Raw genomic sequence first — 17,957 nt, forward strand, 5'->3', positions numbered from 1 at the left:
TATTTTATTTTGTGAATCTAAAACTGTTATTGTGAGAATGGGTCTCTGATACCAGAAAGATTAGGAAGCCCTAGTTTAGGGAGTGTCCATAGAAATACCATTAATGTATACATTGCATGTTTTTAATATATTTATAAAAGACTGTCAGGTGCAAGCCCATGTTTTTCCCCTCGTATGTATTAAAGTTAAATGTCACCTGCAAATGCTTTTCAAAAATTTAAACAGTTTTAATCACTAGTCAGTAAAATTTGATTTAATTATGTTGTTTTAAATGGATAACTGGATCACATTTTTTCATTGTTTATATTTTGTACTCATGCTATTCTCATGGACAGATAATAGTTTCTAAACAATCTCTTTTTATGACTTGTTGCCCTATTAGATCTTCCTTTCCACTAAACCTTAAGTTCTCACATTTTTGAAGCCTGTTAATCAGAGTTATTTCTTAAACTTGTGTAATATTCTGTTTCTCACCTTCTTTCTGTCTTGATTTACAAAATCCTGAGTTCTGGGTTTCCTACTTGTCACTTTCAGATAGAGAGATTAAGAACCATACATTTAGAAGTTAAGTGGTTTTTACTTTAGCATCTAATTTTTTTCCAACAGTTTTGTGCATATATTCAAACTAGGTGCATATAAAATCTATTTTGGTAATTTGCGATTTGTTATAAATAAGAGAGCAAGCATTATTTAGTATTTGCCACATTTTATTAAAATGCCTCTGATTATCCAAAGTATGTGTTGAAGCAGTATTTTCACCCCAAACACTTATCATTGAAATTTTTGTTCCCACTTTAAAATTCCTGAACTATTAGTTGAAGATAATAATTATTATATTACTTTCTTTTTAAAAACAGATTCAATTTGGCACTTTATCCGATTATTTTGATGCCTTGCATAAAGTAGATACAAAACACCAAAAAACTACTAAATCATTATTTCCCGTTCTGAGTGGAGATTTCTTCACATATGCTGACAGAGATGATCATTATTGGAGTGGATATTTTACATCAAGACCCTTCTATAAACGAATGGATAGAATAATGGAGTCTTACTTAAGGTAAGTGTAACAATTTTAAAACTTATGTCCTATAGAGCAATATTTTTATTTATTCAAATTATGTAATAAATGAGCTAATTGGAGATCCTAAGGTTTATCCTTGGATTCTCTTCCTTCTTTCTTGCCCCACATGATACTAATTGTGTATCAGCTAAAATAATGTTTATTAATGCTTCATTTATATGGAGGTTACCTACCCAGTAACCACAGCTGACCAGAATATAAAGAAGAACTCTGAAATAAGAAACCAAATTGATGTAAAAAGCCTATATTTTAAAGAGATAACACTTTTACTCCTAGGAATACCCCTCAGATTCCAGTGAAATCTTATTTTTTTTTTAAATAATAAATGTATGTATTTATTTTTAGTTTTCAACATTCACTTCCATAAGATTTTGAGTTCCAAATTTTCTCCCCATCTCTCCCCTTCCCCTGCCCCAAGACAGCATGTAAATTGATGTAGGCTCAACATATGCATTTATATTAAACCTATTTTCACATTAGTTATGTTGTAAAGAAGAATTAGAATCAATGGGAGAAACCATAAGAAAGAAACCGAAAAAAGAGAGAGAGCAAATAATATGCTTTGATTTGCATTCAGACTCCATAGTTCTTTTTCTGGATGTGGACAGCATTTTCCATCATGAGTATTTTGGAGTTGTCTTAGATCCTTGCATTGCTAAGAAGAGATAAGTTAGTCATCGCACAATGCTGCTATTACTGTGTACAATGTTCTCTTGGTTCTCTTTACTTCAGTCAGCATCAGTTCATGTAAGTCTTTCCAGGTTTTTCTGAAGTCTGCCTGCTTATTATTTCTTATAGCACAATAGTGTTTCATTACACTCATATACCACCCCTTGCTCAACCATTCCCCAACTGATGGGCATCCCCTCAATTTCCAATTCTTTGCCACCACAAGAAGAGCTTCTATACATATTTTTGTACATGTGGGTCCTTTTCCCATTTGTATGGTCTCTTTGGGATACAGCCCTAGAGGTGGTATTGCTGGGTCAAAGAGTATGCACATTTTTATAGCCCTTTGGGCATAGTTCCAAATTGGTTGGATCAGTTCACAACTCCACCAGCAATGCATTAATGTTCCAATTTTCCCACATCTTCTCCAGCATTTATCATTTTCCTGTTTTATCATGTTAGCCAATCTGATAGGTGTGATGTGGTACCTCGGAGTTGTTTTGATTTGCATTTCTGTAGTCAATAGTGATGTACAACATTTTTTCATATGACTATAGATAGCTTTAATTTCTTCCTCTGAAAACTACCTGTTCATACACCCATTTATCAGTTGGGGAATGACTTGCATTCTTATAAATTTGACTCAGTTCTCTATATATTTTAGAAATGAAGTCTTTATCAGAGACACTGGTTGTAAAAATTCCCAGTTTTCTGCTTCCCTCCTAATCTTGGTTGCATTGGCTTTGTGTGTGCAAAAACTTTTCAATTTAATGTAATCAAAATTATCCATTTTGTATTTCATAATCTTCTCTATCTCTTGTTTGGTCATAAATTCTTCCATTCTCCATAAATCTGACAAGTAAATTACTCCTTGTTCTCCCAGTTTCCTATTAACTTTTAATTGCAATAGAGCATTAAAAAATTTGCTTGAGTAGTTTCATAATCAGAGAATCTCAGAGTTGTCTGGGACTTCTGAAAACATATAGTCCAATCCAAACACCTGTACTTATTTCTCATGTTACATCATCTTAAAGGGGAAAGGGTGACAGACATACAGATAGTATGAAGAAATTTTAGCTGATAGCCTGACTTTAAATGAGGACCATGAAAAAAAGTAAACAACATAACAACTGAAAAAATATATGTTAGCATTTTTTAGTGAGACTTTGGCTATACAAGCATTTGTGACCATCATTATAAATATTTATAGCCAAGGAGAAATTAAATGGGTATTATATCCATTTTAATAATAGTTAAATCTATTTTGGCAAGATTTCCATCCAAAATAATGAAAATTAAAGTTTTCATAACAATATAAAATTCAGTTACTTGTGGACAGTACCATTCCTTTACAGTTCTAGAATGATTAGTATTACTAATTCATCATGCAACTTTATATTTTTACAAATTATGATATTAGTTTTATGTCTTATACCAATGTAAATTTTCATATTTTATTAAAAATAGAGAATATTTCTTTTGCATATTGATTTAAGGGATATAAAAGTCACAGATGTTACACATTTAAGACGAAGAAACCTTTGTTAATATCATTTTCAAGATGAAAATCTTTTAGAAAATTTCAAAAATTGTTGTAAATTTCTGAATATGATTGTTTTTCTGACCTATGATTTCATAAGTTTTGGAGAATACCTGGTATGATAATTCCCTCTGCCAATTCAGATCCTCAGCTTATCTACAACTTACAGATTCATGGGACTTAGACTTGGAAGGGAACTTAATATGTTCCCTTAAAAAAGGGGAACTTAAACCTCTTAGTTTACATATGCAGAGATAGGCTTACAGAGGATAAATGACTTTGCTAAGGTCAGAAATAGGAATATTTGGAAGAGATAACCAGTTCTGCTTTAGAAGCTTTGAGTTTGAGACGTTTATGGCATCTCTCGTTTTAAATGTCCAACTGCCAGTTGATGATAGAGGACTTGAGCTCAGGAGAGAGGTGACCAGTTATAGATCTGGGGGTTATCTGAAGAGATGATAATGAAATCTATGGATGCTAATATGTTCAGAGAGAAAGAGAGAGGACAGAGAAATGAGAAAAGCTCCTAAAAACGAGCATTGGGGTATGCCAACTGATAGGGGAAATGATATGTTATGCTTCATGTTTCAATTGGTTCTAAATCTAATGCAATGGATCAAGTACATTTAATAAAAATATATTCAGATATCTCCAGGTAGAACCAGTTCTCAGTGTGTGGTTAAAAAGCAATTCAGTAAGATAAAAACAGATTAAAAACTGCAATTGGTAAGGTAGATTCCTGGATTCTCAGGAGCTCCCTACCAAAGTTCTAAAAAACACTTTCATATTCTTCTTGCCCAAAATGCTCATAGGTCCCAGTTCAGTCTGTAAAACATAGTTAATCTATAATTCTTTGGTCCTTCACCACAGTTTTCTTGCTCACAATAGCCCTGGTTGGTGATGTTGAAGTTTAAGGGGTTAATTCACTGTCTCCCTGTTTCTTTGGTATCCTGGCACACAACAAGTCATCAAATGAAGCTAAAAGGGAAAAACCAGGAGAGAATATTACCACAAAAATCCTGAGAGGAGAGAGTATCTAGGAGAAAAGGGTAATCAACAGTGTCAAATGCAGTTGAAAGTCCAGAAGGACTGAGAAAAGATCATAATATTTGGCATTTAAGAAAGGATGGTAAAGTTTTATGTGGGTATTTTGTTTTGTTTTGTTTTGCTTTTTTGGCTAAGCAGTGGGGTTAAATGACTTGCCCAGGGTCACATGGCTAGTAAGTGTCAAGTATCTGAGGTTGAATTTGAACTCAGATCCTCCCGACTCCAAGGCCAGAGCTCTATCCACTGTGCCACCTCGCTGCCCCTGGATAGTAATTTTGGAGAAAGCATTTTCATTGGAGTGATGAAGTCAGAAGCCATATTGAAAAGAAGGGGAGTGTATTGCAGTACATGGCAAGGAAATGGGGGACAAGTATAAGCAATGTTTTTTGTTTTTTGCTTTTTGAGATGAAGAGAAGGTAAGAAGGGGGAATGCAAGGAGGATAGCCTTCATTTTCTCAGTAAGGGTGAGAACTGAGATTGTGGAAGGTTATGAGGAGAGGTTTAGAATGGCCTCTATTGGGAGTGAGATAGGGAACCACTCAAACAGGAGTGAAAGGGTTACCTTATTGCAGAATGCCCAATTAAGATTAGATGCTATGAATCTTAGTGGATCTACTATACCAGCTCTGTTCATCAACATGATATATGAGTTGCAGAGGTGAGTGATGGGAGTAATATAAGGTTCTGATTAGGCCAGGACAAAAGAGCCAGAGATGTGATCATCAAGTACAGTATGGAGTTGAGCTAATTAGCTCTAGGTTTGAGAAGGGAGGAAGTGGAGAAGTCAAAGCAAGGGTACATAGCTTGAGAAAGTACTGAGGGATAGAGGGATTAGATGTCCTAAAGAGGCAAAGTGTAGGGAGAAATCAAACAAGATATGAGCTTACGTTTAGATAGAAGAAGAATAGTTAGATTACATTTCTGTAGAGCTTTAAGGTTTACAGAGTACTTTGCAAATGTTCTCTCATTTTATCCCCACAACAGCTCTGGGAGTTAGGTGGTGTTAAAGGGATTGGTAAATGTCCTGGGCAGTATCTAAAATCAATTCCTCCTTATTCCAGGTTTAACTTTCTAGCCACTTTGCCTTTATTTAGTTTGTTTATCTACTCCCCCTCTTCTTAAATCTTCGCTTCCGGTCAGTTGCCTAGTACTATTAGTGTTGCATGCAGAATAGTTTTTCATGTCTGCCTCATCTCTCTACTCTTACTGCCATCACTTTAATTCAGATCTTAGTTACGTATCAATTGGTGTATTGTAATAGTTCCTCCTAACTGGTTTTGTCCCTGTCCTTTAATTCATTTCTAATACAGCTGGAAGATTAATTTTCTTAATTAGGTTTGACCTAATTCATAGGTCTATGTCAGTCCTTTGCTCAAAAATCCATGTTGATCTTAGGAAAACATATAAATTCCTTATCCTGGCATTTAAGGCCTTTCACAGCCTGACTCCAGCCTTTCTTTCTAGCCTTATTTTATATGTGTATTACATATTCCAGTCAGACTGCCTACTAGGATATTTTTGGTGAAGAATGAGAATGAGCTGAAGTCTGAGGGAGGTGGCTATAGGGGGAACAAATTGACTGAGACTGAAAATGTACAAAGTGGTTGCAGCTACTTTGGGAGACCAAGGTGGTGGCTATGATGAAGTCCAAGGAGGTTCCCATTACGACAAAATGGGAGGCAGAAATTATTACAGAAAAGATGAGCGTAATTGACCACATTGAAGACCATTTTGAATGTTCCTTTGCCTCTGACCTTCTAGATAGTGAAGTTGACAAAATTTTGCCTATTGCTTTCCTCTTCTCTGGTAATGGAATTAAGTGACATTTAGATTTTTAATTTTGTGGGAGCAGCTTTTCTTTTAGAAATATACATTGAAATTATTCCTTTTAATTTCTAACCTTTTTCCCATCCTTGACTAGACTGAGTTTTCAGTATGTTGTAAAATATTGCTAAAATAATTTTTTTTAAAATAATGAAATAAAGACTACTTTTTGTTGGGAAGGAGGAGAGAATTACTTAATTGCTTCTGGTTGGGGAGGAGGAGAGAACTACTCTGCTGCTTCTGCTAATTTTCTGTTTGCTTACCCAAACCCAAAATGCACTCATTCCTCCTTTTGACTTGCTGAAATCATCTTTTAATTCCCAGTGTTGCTGCTACTTCTTCCATGAAGCCTTATTTAATCACTGCAACTAAAAATCATCTGGCCTTTAAATTTTCTTACTGCATTTTTCTTAAGTCTCCTTTGTCCAACACATACTCCCTTTAAATAATTTTTTTAACCCCCATCCTTTTTTTTTTTTTTTTTGGAATATGAAGTCCTTAAGGGACAAACTGTTACCTGTGAAAACCCAGTGCCTAGGGGAAGCTAGATGGCACAGTGGATAGAGCACCAACCATGGAGTCAGGAGGACCTGAGTTCAAATCTGGCCTCAGCCACTTGACATGTACTAACTGTGTGACCTTGGGCAAGTCACTTAACCCTATTGCCTACAAAAAAGAACAGAAAAGAAAATCCAGGGCCTAGCCAAGTCCCTTGAACTCAGTAGATCATAGTTTTTATGCTTCATGAGTATTCTTCGGTTGCATTGTTGTTAAATCTGTTTAGTCATTTATATAGAGTGAGTTGGACATGCATGGGAATGTGGGCTCTCTGTATCTGCGTATCTTTAAGGGTAAGAATGGATAGAAGATTTCCAAGTAATTTAGAATAAATCATCAAAATCACATTAAACCATTTTCCCTTCACTCTCATAGCTATTTTTAGGTAGGCTGGGTGCATTCTCACACATTGTTGCTACTAACTGGTGATTGTTTCTGCCTGGTAACATATGAAATAAAGAGAACAGTAAGTGGCAATAGAAGTATTTCCTGCATCAATGAAGTGTTCCCTAGAGGTTTTATTTTTCCAACCATGTGCATAAGCAATGGAGATATAAAGGCAAAGAAAAGACAGTCCCTGTTCTTAAGTAACTTATATGCTACTGAAGGGCAAAAGGTATATATTGATAAATAATTTGGGGTAGGAGAAAGCATTAACGAGCAGAGGAATGTGAGAACCAAACAAAGCTTTACATATGAGATGGTATCTGTGTTGATCTTTGAAAGAAGACAAGGAATCTGAGGGCTGGAGGTGAAGAGGAAAATGAGTTCTCCAGAGAACTTCTGGTCCTGATGGCTGCCTGAATGAAAGCTGACTGCCTAGCTTCCACATACCTACTTCAGCAAACCTGAAATTCATACTAGATTGAAGAATGAAAAACTCAGTGAAGAAGAAAAGAAACAACTTAATCCACCCAAAAGCTCCTCAAATAGTCACCCAGAGGCCCATGTAGGAAAGGGACCTTCCAGAAAAGCCAGTGCCAGACCAGGCCCTGAAACCAGGAACCTAATGCGACCAGAGATCTGGATGGCCTGCAAGTCTCTGTCAAAAGCAGAAAGAAGGAAGGCCTTACCTGAGAGCCCCAGGGTAGTTAGAAGAACTCCATTGTGGTTAGCCTTAGATCGGTTTAGAAGCCCCCAGGAACAGAAGTAACCAGTGGATTGCAGCAGTGCTCAGACCAGGAAAGACCCAGGGGCTCTTGAGTTCATCAGTCCTAAGACATAGAGGATCCTGAAAATCCAGCACAGTGAACCTTAAAGATCTAGGGGAACCATGGTAGAAGCAGGGTCAATCACCTCACCCAAAATTAAATTTTAAATCAACAACTGAAGCTAGAGAGATGAATAAATGAAAGACAGTGACTATTGGTATGAATAAAAAAATTATTGTAGGTCTAGAAAAGCTTCAAAATCCAAACTAGAAGAAGAGTGTAACTCCATAAGAACTGTGACTTAGAAGGGGGAAAATGGATTTTCCATAAAGGATAAATGAATATGTAAATGAAATGGTGTCAAAAAAATGAAATAAAAGTTCAGGAGGAAAGCAATGGAAAGAGAATAAATTTATAAGAAAAAGTGGTAAGTCTTACTCAGATAATGGACTTCTTAAAAATTAAAATGGTCCAGAAAGAAATAATTGAGTCCATGAGAAAGCTAGAAATATTAGGGAAAAAATGAAAATATTGAAAAATATGAGAAATTATAAGCTAATATATTTAAAAAAAAAAAGGAAAAGATGTCAGAGTTAATTTAAGAATCACTGCAGTCCCTGAAAAAACATGAAAATAATGCCTAGATACTATTTTTCAACAAATCATAAATGAAAACTGCTTAAATCTGTTAGAACAGAGGACAAAGTGAACATCGAAAGGATCCCCTGATCATCTGCTGAATGAAAATGAAAAGTCCCAGGAACATCATAGATAAAATCAAGAGCTTCCAAATCAAAAGAAAAAATAGTCTCCAAGCATCCAGGAAAGAGGAGTTAAAGTACTAAGGGATTATAGTCACGTTGGGTCTGGGAACTTTTATGTGAGACATCATGGAATATATTCTAATATACAAGTGAAAGAGACTTAGAAAAAATAATTTAAACCTGCGACACTGAATTTAATCCTACAGGGAGAAAAATGGATCTTTAATGGAATTGAGAATGTTCAGGCATTTTTGATGTAAAGGTCAAAGCAGAGTAGCAACTTGGAAATATAGAAATAAGGAATTAGAAAAACTTAAAGAAGTATATTCCCCACAGGAAGGGACTGTATGATGATATAGTGCTAAGACTTTTAATAGCGAGAAGAAACAAATGTCCCTTTAGAAGCTTAATGTCTTTTAACATTCATTTTTTAAAATTTTGAGTTCCAGATTCTTTCCCTTCCTCTGTCCCACCCATTGAGAAGGCAAGCAATATGATATCAAATATACATATGAAGTCATGCAAAACATTTCTATGTAAGGCATGTTGCCCCTTCTCTCTCCCCCAAGAAAAAGAAAGAAAAGAAAACTGAAGAGAAAAAATATATACTTCAATCTGCACTCAGAGTCGATCAGTTCTTTCTGGTGGTCTATAATGTTTTTGATAATGAGTCCTTTGTAATTGTCTTGGATCATTGTATTGATCAGAATAGCTATGCCTTTCACAGTTGATCACTGTTATAATATTGCTCTTATTGTGTGCAATGATCTCATGGTTCAGCTCGCTTCGCTTTGCGTCAGTTCATATCAGTCTTCCCTGTCACCATAGCAGGTCAGGTTCTTTTTTTGTTGTTGTTTGCTCATTTTTCCAGCCTGTTGCTTGATTTTGATCTTTATGTTAAAGTTAGGTTCTGCTTTTCTGGGAGTGGGGGTGGGATTCCCAAACTATAGATTTTTTCATGTAGTTCTCTTTATACATAGTTCTGGGTGTCTCTAAAATTTCAGTGCTTCCAAGGTTGTATGAGCCTGGGAGAGTTGTGTTTACTGCTCTTCTCCTCTGGTCTTCACCCAGGAAAGGCCCTACTGCTTTGTAGCTGCAAGTGCTAAGCATTCCTCTTTCTTTGAACCAGGGCACCTCCTCTCTTGTGACCAAAAGGTCTACTTTCTTCCTTGAAACTGTGATCCAGAACTGGATATGAGCAGTGGAGATGCACAAAATAACTCCCAGTCCTGTGTCCAGTGCTAGCAGAGGGGTCCCCTGTAATATCTTTCTGACCAGTTTTCCAATCTCCTTACCATCTCTGGGCTGAGAGTTACTGACATTGCTGCTGCATACACACCAGACCAACCCCCATCCCAATGTCACAGATTTCTCCTTCTGACCTCTTAAATTGTCTTGGGCTTGAAAAATATCTCACTTTAATCCTTTTTTTTTTTTTTTGGCTGTGCCACTCTCGCATTCTATTTGAGGTATTACTTTAAAGTTTTATGGAAGGAATGTTGGGACAGCTTGGCTGTTGTGCCACCTCTATTCTACTATCATGGCTCCACCTTACCTTAATGTCTGTTAAGCATATTTAAGGAGTTAAAAAAAAAACAGAGGTCCTGAGGGTGGATCAGTTATGTTCTGAGAGTTTAAAGAGGTGAAAGAGAAGAGAGAGGAAAACAGAAACTGGTATAGAAATAAGAACTGAAACTTATGAGAAGAGTAAATAAACTTGGGGAAGGAGCAGGAGAAATGGCATAAGGTTATCCTCACTTACCTAAAATAAACTAAAGGAGATTAAAAGCACATAGACACAAACAGTTTGATGTAAAAATAATCTCATCCTCAACAGGGAAATAAGTGGGGAAAGGGAGGAAGATTAGAAGAGAACATAAAACCAGGGAGGAAATTGTTGCAAAGTAAAAGAAAATTCCTAATTCTGAAGCAGAGATTGAAAGGAAAAAAGAAGGGGCCAATCAATTGGGAAATGGCTGAATAAATTTAATGGTATATGAATGCAGTAAAATACTGTTTTGTAAGATACTGTGAACAGTTTCATAGGAAATCAACAAGCCCTATTCAAATTTACATAGAGTGAAATAAGCAGAACTAGGTGAAAAATGTATGGAAGGACTGCAACATTTAGAAGAAAATCAACTTTGAAAGACTTTAAAACTCTGGTCAGGGTAATGACTCTAGCATGTTTCTGTAGGATTTCTGATGAGGTGTGTTAGCTACCTCCTGACAAAGAGGTAATGGACACCAGATGCAGAAAGAGACATACATGTTTGGACAGAGTGTGGTTTTAATTTTGTTTGGCTATATTTCCTTGTAACGAGTTTTTTTTTTTCTTCCTCCTGCCCTCTTGGTTTTTAATGGGAGATAAGGATAAGGGAACATGGAGGGAATTATGTTTTTTTAAATTAGGCCATTGAAGTGTTTTGTTTTTTTTTAAATGCATAGAATAGTTGAAGTTTAGAAAAAAGCTCAGCCCAGGATCGTTTTGAAAGTAATGTGTAATTTATAACTTACTATTTTTCTTAAAGCATTATTTTATTTTATTTTATTTTTTATTTTTTTGGCAATTGGGGTTAAGCGACTTGCCCAGGGTCACACAGTTAGTAAGTGTCAAGTGTTTGGTCTGAGGCCGCATTTGAACTCAGGTTCTCCTGACTTCAGGGCTGATGCTTTATCCACCGCGCCACCTACCTGCCCCTTAAAGCAGTATTGTTCACAAGAACAAATCCCAAAATCTGAAATAGTTTTAGAAAGAAATTTATTAGGTCATTACTAGAGAGAGCTGGAGAGAAGGGGTGGCTCCTTCCCTAAATGTTTGGTTACATTCTATAGAGTTCAGATAAGGCCATAATGATATTTGCGTAATTGGCTTCATGTAGGCAATAGGTAGTCTCCAAGAAAAAAGCAGTTTGAGATGTATATCAACAGGTAAATCAGTGTAATTTGAGGAACCCAAGATATAAGCTTTGGGGGGGCGGCAAAACAAGTACTTGGTGGCATCTAAGCATTCCTTATAACCACCTGACTTCCCTGTAGCGTCTCTGAGGTCAGTGTCTGACCTCTACTATAAGCTTTTTGATTAAACAATTTTCTAACCACATAAACCTAAGTTCAGACAATATTAATAAGTGATAAATAATAACCCACAACATTGTGACATGGAGTTTCACAATTTCATACACAATCCTCTTTTTTGTGTTCTGCATATTTGGAAATGCTCACTTTTTTTTTGTATGTAAAGAATTTTTTAAAAAAATTAGGAAGAATGAATTCTTAAAAAAGGGAACCACTAATGTTAAGTTTTGAGAAAAGTCAGTAGTACAGAGTGTTAGGAAGTAATATGAAATAACAATAGAAAAGTAAATGAAAGTTACATGGTAAATGGCTCAAAAATTCTGACATGAAGATTTTATTCTAGAGACTTTAGGAAGTTGCTTAAGAGTTCTGAGCAAGGGTGTGAAATGGGGTCAGGCCCTTTTCTTAACAAGAGATTCTTTTCTGTCTCTCTCTGTCTCTCTCTTTCTCTCCCTCCTTTCCTCCTTCCCTCCCTCACCCCTCACCCCCCCTTCTCCCACCTTTCATTCTCTCCTCCTTCCATCCTTTCTCTCTGCTCCCCACCCTGCCCTGGTCCCCCATGTTTTAGAACTGGTGAGTTTTGAATGAGACTTCTCCATATAAATTTATAGCAACCAGATGGCAAATCAAAGGTAGAGCACAGGAGAGAAATTTTATCTGGATATATAGATTTGGGTGTTATTTTGTAGAGGTGATAATTAAATCTATTGTAGTGGATGAAATCACCAGGGGAGAAAAATATATAAAGAAAAGACTTAAATCAGCAGGAATCCCATGTGTCATCAAGTTACTGTATTGAAGAATTAATTTGCTATCATTGAGATTTTTTTCTAATGAAGTCATAGAATCATAGAATTATAAAATTTAGAGCTGAAGGGGATTTGTAGAGTTTAATTTAACCCCTTCATTTATGTAGGTAGGCAAATTATGGTCTATAGAGATAAAATGATTTGCTCAAGGAAACATAAGTCATTAATCCCAAGACAGGATTTGAAACTAGATCCTCTAATTCTAAATCCAGTGCTTTCCATTATACTTCAGTGTTTTATTTTACAAATCTTTATAAAATGCAAATATATTATCTATTTCATAATGTGTTTTATGTTGATATTTTTGTACTATTAGGGCTGCTGAGATTCTTTATTCTTTTGCACGAATACAAGCTCAGAAATATAAGAAGACAAGTTTGTTCCCTTCGTCATCATATTATCAATTACTGACAGAAGCCAGAAGGAATCTTGGACTTTTTCAACATCATGATGCCATTACAGGAACTGCTAAAGATTGGGTGGTTGTGGATTACGGCACTAGGTAATGTAGTTTTTAAAGGTTATTTTTTTCCTATATATATATATATATATATATATATGTTAATTTCAATTTTTTATTTCTGTGTTTTAGTTTTAATACAGTTTCCTATACATGTTAAGTTGCGTTGATCATACTGCCCCAAATGGTATTTCTTGTTTTTTGTTTTTTTTGCAAAACCCTTGGCAATGTGCAAAGCCTTTCTTATGAAACATAGTGAAAGTGTTGATATAAACCATTTTTAAATGTAATGTTTTGCCAGAAACTGTTTTGTTATAAAAACAGGTCATATATAGCAATGATGCTATTGCAGAGGAGGGGGAAGTAGTTTCTAACTGAGGACTTAATCATCAAATAAATAATCTGTAAATAATGTATTATAAAAGCAGATATTGAGGGAAGTGCCTATTTTGGTCAGCTAGTGGAATTGTTCCATTCTTGATGTCATATTGAAAGGCATGTTAACAAAATAAAGTATATACAGAAGAAGGTGATCAGAATGGTGAAAGATATATATCAAATAAGGAGTGGTCAGAGGAATTAGAAATCTTTAGCCCTGAGAGAAGACATTTTAGCCTGAGAATGGAGATGTAATAGTTTTCTTCAAATATTTCTTAGATCATACATTTAGAGTTAGAAGGAATCTTGGAGGTCATTGTAGTCCGACTCCCTAATTTTATAGATAGGAAGCTGAGACCTTGAGCAGTAAAGTGACTTGTCCAGTGTCATAAAGCAGTAAGTAACAGAGACGGGATTTCGTCTTCTCTATTTCTAAATTGAGTGCTCTTTCTATTGTATACTACACTAACTGTCTTTGAAAGACTGTCACATTGAAGAAATAGTAGACTTGTTTCCTACTTAAAAAAATGAAATTAAGACCAGTAGATGTAAGTTATAAGGGAAACGATTACGGTTAAATATATGATAAGCTTTTCAAAGGACTTTTCAAAAAGTCAAGTGCTCTGCCTTCAGAGGTACTGAACTTCCCATCTCATTTGAAGTTTACAGATATTCAGGATAAACAGTTGTCAGGCATCGAGAGGAAATTTGAACTAGTTATTCTGTAAATTGTCCTGTAAGATCCCTTCTAACTCTTAAGTCTTTGGTATATTACTATTAACATAATTAAAAGTTGTAAAATTAATATATAAATATGCGTGCACATTGATTGTAAAATGTGCCCCTTTGTTCAGTATGCATTAAGTATGTGAAACTGCACCTCTGTTTTATAAAAATTTACCACAATCACTTTTCCAATCATAACAAATGCTAATTATGAATCTCATTCACATATTTGTTTGACTTCACTTTTAGAAGGACTTCTGATAATTTGGATTGCCATGATCTCTCTTAAAAAACAAATTCTGCAATCATTAACAATCACAAGCATTTCAAGACACAAAGAATAGGGAAGAGAACCATGTAAGAAACCACAAACTTTGTCACATTCCTTGTTGTAGATTTTCTTTACACATATGTAAATTACCAGGTATTAAATTGTTCTTTTTTTAAATACCCTTCCTCCATTTTTCCCCTGCCATCTGCAATTTTAAAAATTCTTTATTCATGTTCCCCACCTTCCCTCATGTCTAAGCACTCTCTTGGAACAAATATTTGTAGTCAAGCAAAACAAATTAAGATATTCACCCTGAGAATACATGTATAGTTCTTTACCTCTAACCCATCCCTTCTCTGCCAGCTTGTGGAAGATAGATTTCCTCATCAGTCTTTGGAAGTGATGGCTGGCTGCTACTTGAGCCAAAATTCAGAATTGTTTCCCCTCACATTATGGTCCTTGAATGAACTGCTCTTGTTCTCTTCACTTCATTCAGCATTAGTTCATACAAATCTGTCCATGTTTCTCTGAATCTGTCTTATTTCTCATTTAATATGGCACAATAAAATTTTGTTGCTTTCATATTCCACAGTTCAGCCATTCCTCAATTTATGGGTGTGTTTTTATGTCTATGGTTTATACACCTATTTTGAGAGGAAATCTTAATTGCATTAAAACATTTTGATAAAATGTTCTAATTAGTATAGTAATTTGATGGTGAAAATTGCATAAGGTCCTTGTTACAAAAACATAGTCAATTGGTATGTCCAGATGACTGGAAAGAAATAATAGTCCTTATTGCCGTGGTATCTGCTGACATTCTCTCGTCTCTGATTGTGACATGGAGATGGCTCAATATGGTAAACCATCTGGCAAGCTATATCAATCTAAGGAAGCTTTCAGTATAAGCCAAGTGATATAGGCTGTGTGTATATCATCTGAAGACCAACATTACTAAATTTAAAGAGACTAGTTATAGAAGTGTGGCCACCAGGTAACATTTTTTTCTATGGAGAAATGTTTGCTAAGACATGATAGTGTAGTCTTCCCCAGCTGTGGACTGAGTACCTGGTCAAATTAATTGATCTTTTGTAGTTGACATAAGGAGTCTTTAAGGGTAGAACTGGGATCAACTTTGAGAGTTAATTTTATATCCCTTATTTTGTAAATGGGGAAACTTGAGTCCCAGAAAGGTTAAATGACTTTGCCTAACTAAGGGTTTCACATGCACAAGTAGCAGAGTCAGAATTCAAAACCAGACCCTTTGACTCCATACCTACTTTATCATGCTTCATCTGTAATTTGATCTTTACAAGAACTTTTGAGGTATGTGGTGTAAGTATTATTATTGCCATTTTACAAATGAGGAAATTGAGTCTTAGAGAGTTTGGGATTTTCCGAACCATAATGGAACCAGGACTTGAAAGAAGATCTTTTGTTTACCAGACCAGTGATCTTTCTATCGTATTATGTTACTGCTTCCCCCAAACCCAGATTTAAGTGAACTTATCTTTTTCTGTCTTAATAGGTTGATGAGATATTTTCAAAACACTTAATTGAAAAGTCTTGAAAAACCAGCTCATTAGCCAAAATTGTATAAAAAGAAGTTTTGAAAACATCTCTAATTAGAAATTGTTCAAGATAAGTTGAAGATAGTGTTCTTAAAAGGAGTTAAATTTCTCTATGTAGGTATTGGTAGAAACAGTCAAATCAACACATTTAAATACTAGCTTAAATAAGTAAATTTTAGTAGTGTTATTTTTCCCCTTTTTATTTGCCCACTTATGAATTATTAGCAAAATTTTTTCCTTCTTGATATTATTTAAAAAGTAAATGTAATACCAATACTCTTTTCAGGCATAACTTTGAAAGTAGAATGGAAGAATATTCAAAGTTAAGAGCAAGAAAATGGGACTATAAATACTCGTAAAAAGATGAAAGAAAGGAAGTTAATGTAGGAGTTTGCTATTATAGGATCTCCCAGCTGGGAGAAGAATTAATAAATGGGACCCTACTTTTAGTCATGGTTCTTCCATTAACTAGCTGTCTGACTTTGTTCAAGTAATTTTATTTTTTCTGTGTCTCAGTTTCCTTACCGATTTTATGTAGAGTTGAACTGAATTCTCATAAAACCTATTCCACCTGTAACATCCTGATTTTATTAAATTTGTTGAACTAATGCAGTGTTGAGCAGTTTAGAGTCTACTATTTGAGGAAGTTAGAAATTTTTCCATGCACACTTAGTAAAAATAAGTTTTTTTTTCCATATCAACAATCTAATGTTCTAAAAGCAATGTTAAATGGATTGCCTTTTTCCAATCCAAAAGCGTAGCGCTCTTCATTTGTTATAAGGTCTTAAAGCAGTTAACTTGTTATAGTGGTGGGCGAAACTCCAAAGTGTGGTTGGAACCAGATTAAAATGAAATTGGCAAATGTTTAAAAAAGAAATAAAAACAGAACAAAATAGATAATGTTAATTTGTGGTTTTCTGTGGATAGAGCACCAGCCCTGAAAACAGGAGGACCTGAGTTCAAATCCAGTCTCAGACCAAACACTTGACACACTTAGTAGCTGTGTGACCCTGGGCACTTAACCCCACTTAACCCCAGTTGCCTTAAAAAAAAAAAAAAAAGTGGTTTTCTAAGTCAATATGCAACAATCTTAAAGCATATGATTTTACATTAGAGCTTATGTAGAACCCTTCTAGGCTTCTAAGTAGGAGAATTACACGATTTATGTGAAAATAAGATGTTAAGAAAAGATTGGAGTGGAGCAGAGTTGTAAGCTTGAAGAGTAACCAAGAGGTTGTTGTGGAATTGAAAAGTAGACAGGCAGAGGAGCAGATCTAATGAGTTTTATTTTGGAAATTCCTTCATATTAGAGAAAAGATGGTTAGAGGCATCATGGTATAAGGGGGGAGGGAATCATCAAACAGCATCTAAAGATTAATTTCTAGAATTATAGCATATATGACTTAAGTCATTCAGTTCAGCCCCCTCCTACAGATGAAGAAACTAAAATCTAGAGAAATGACTTGTTCAGAAACATAGTTATTGGCAGCCACAGGACACAAGACAAGTCCTCCATTTTATGACCAGTCTTCCATATACGATATTATACTCTTGAAGTCCAAGTTTTTGCATCAGTAAAGTTGGGGTAATACTATTTACATTGCCCACCTGATGGGGTTATTGTTATGAAAATGAAATAAGGCTAAGTGCTTTGTAACCATGATGTTTTTGTATATATTTGATCTAGTTGCAGTATTAATAGTTTGCATTGAATATAAAGACTAGAACTGTTGAACAGCAGTAATTTCCATGCTTCTTTTAAAATAAACCGTACTTAAATTTTTGTGGATTCACTGGATGAGAAAATTGTACATTTACAATAAGAATAAGGGGTATCTGTGTATTTTACACATTTCTTTGGATTTTTTTAAGTTCAAGTATAAAAGCCTACTTTATTTTTCTTTTTAAAATATTTTGTTGTTCTTAAATTTTAAATTCTGAACTTAAAACAAGTATTTCCATAATGTAGCAGAATAGAAAAAATAGGATGGCACATAAAACTGATAATGTGTTATGCACAGCTTCCA

At 35.0% G+C, this 17,957-nt stretch overlaps 1 protein-coding gene across 1 annotated transcript in view; it reads left to right on the plus strand.

Annotated features, from left to right (window-relative positions):
* Positions 1-17,957, plus strand: part of MAN2A1 (mannosidase alpha class 2A member 1) — a 200,723-nt gene that overhangs the window by 96,030 nt on the left and 86,736 nt on the right. Inside the window, exons 9-10 of the mRNA XM_027869175.1 lie at positions 858-1,060; positions 12,841-13,026. Of these exons, the coding sequence (XP_027724976.1) occupies positions 858-1,060; positions 12,841-13,026 (389 nt within the window). The remainder of the gene's footprint in view (positions 1-857; positions 1,061-12,840; positions 13,027-17,957) is intronic.

The sequence above is a fragment of the Vombatus ursinus genome, unplaced genomic scaffold, assembly GCF_900497805.2.
Source record: "Vombatus ursinus unplaced genomic scaffold, bare-nosed wombat genome assembly UNPS02014792.1, whole genome shotgun sequence".
Lineage (NCBI taxonomy): Eukaryota > Metazoa > Chordata > Mammalia > Diprotodontia > Vombatidae > Vombatus > Vombatus ursinus.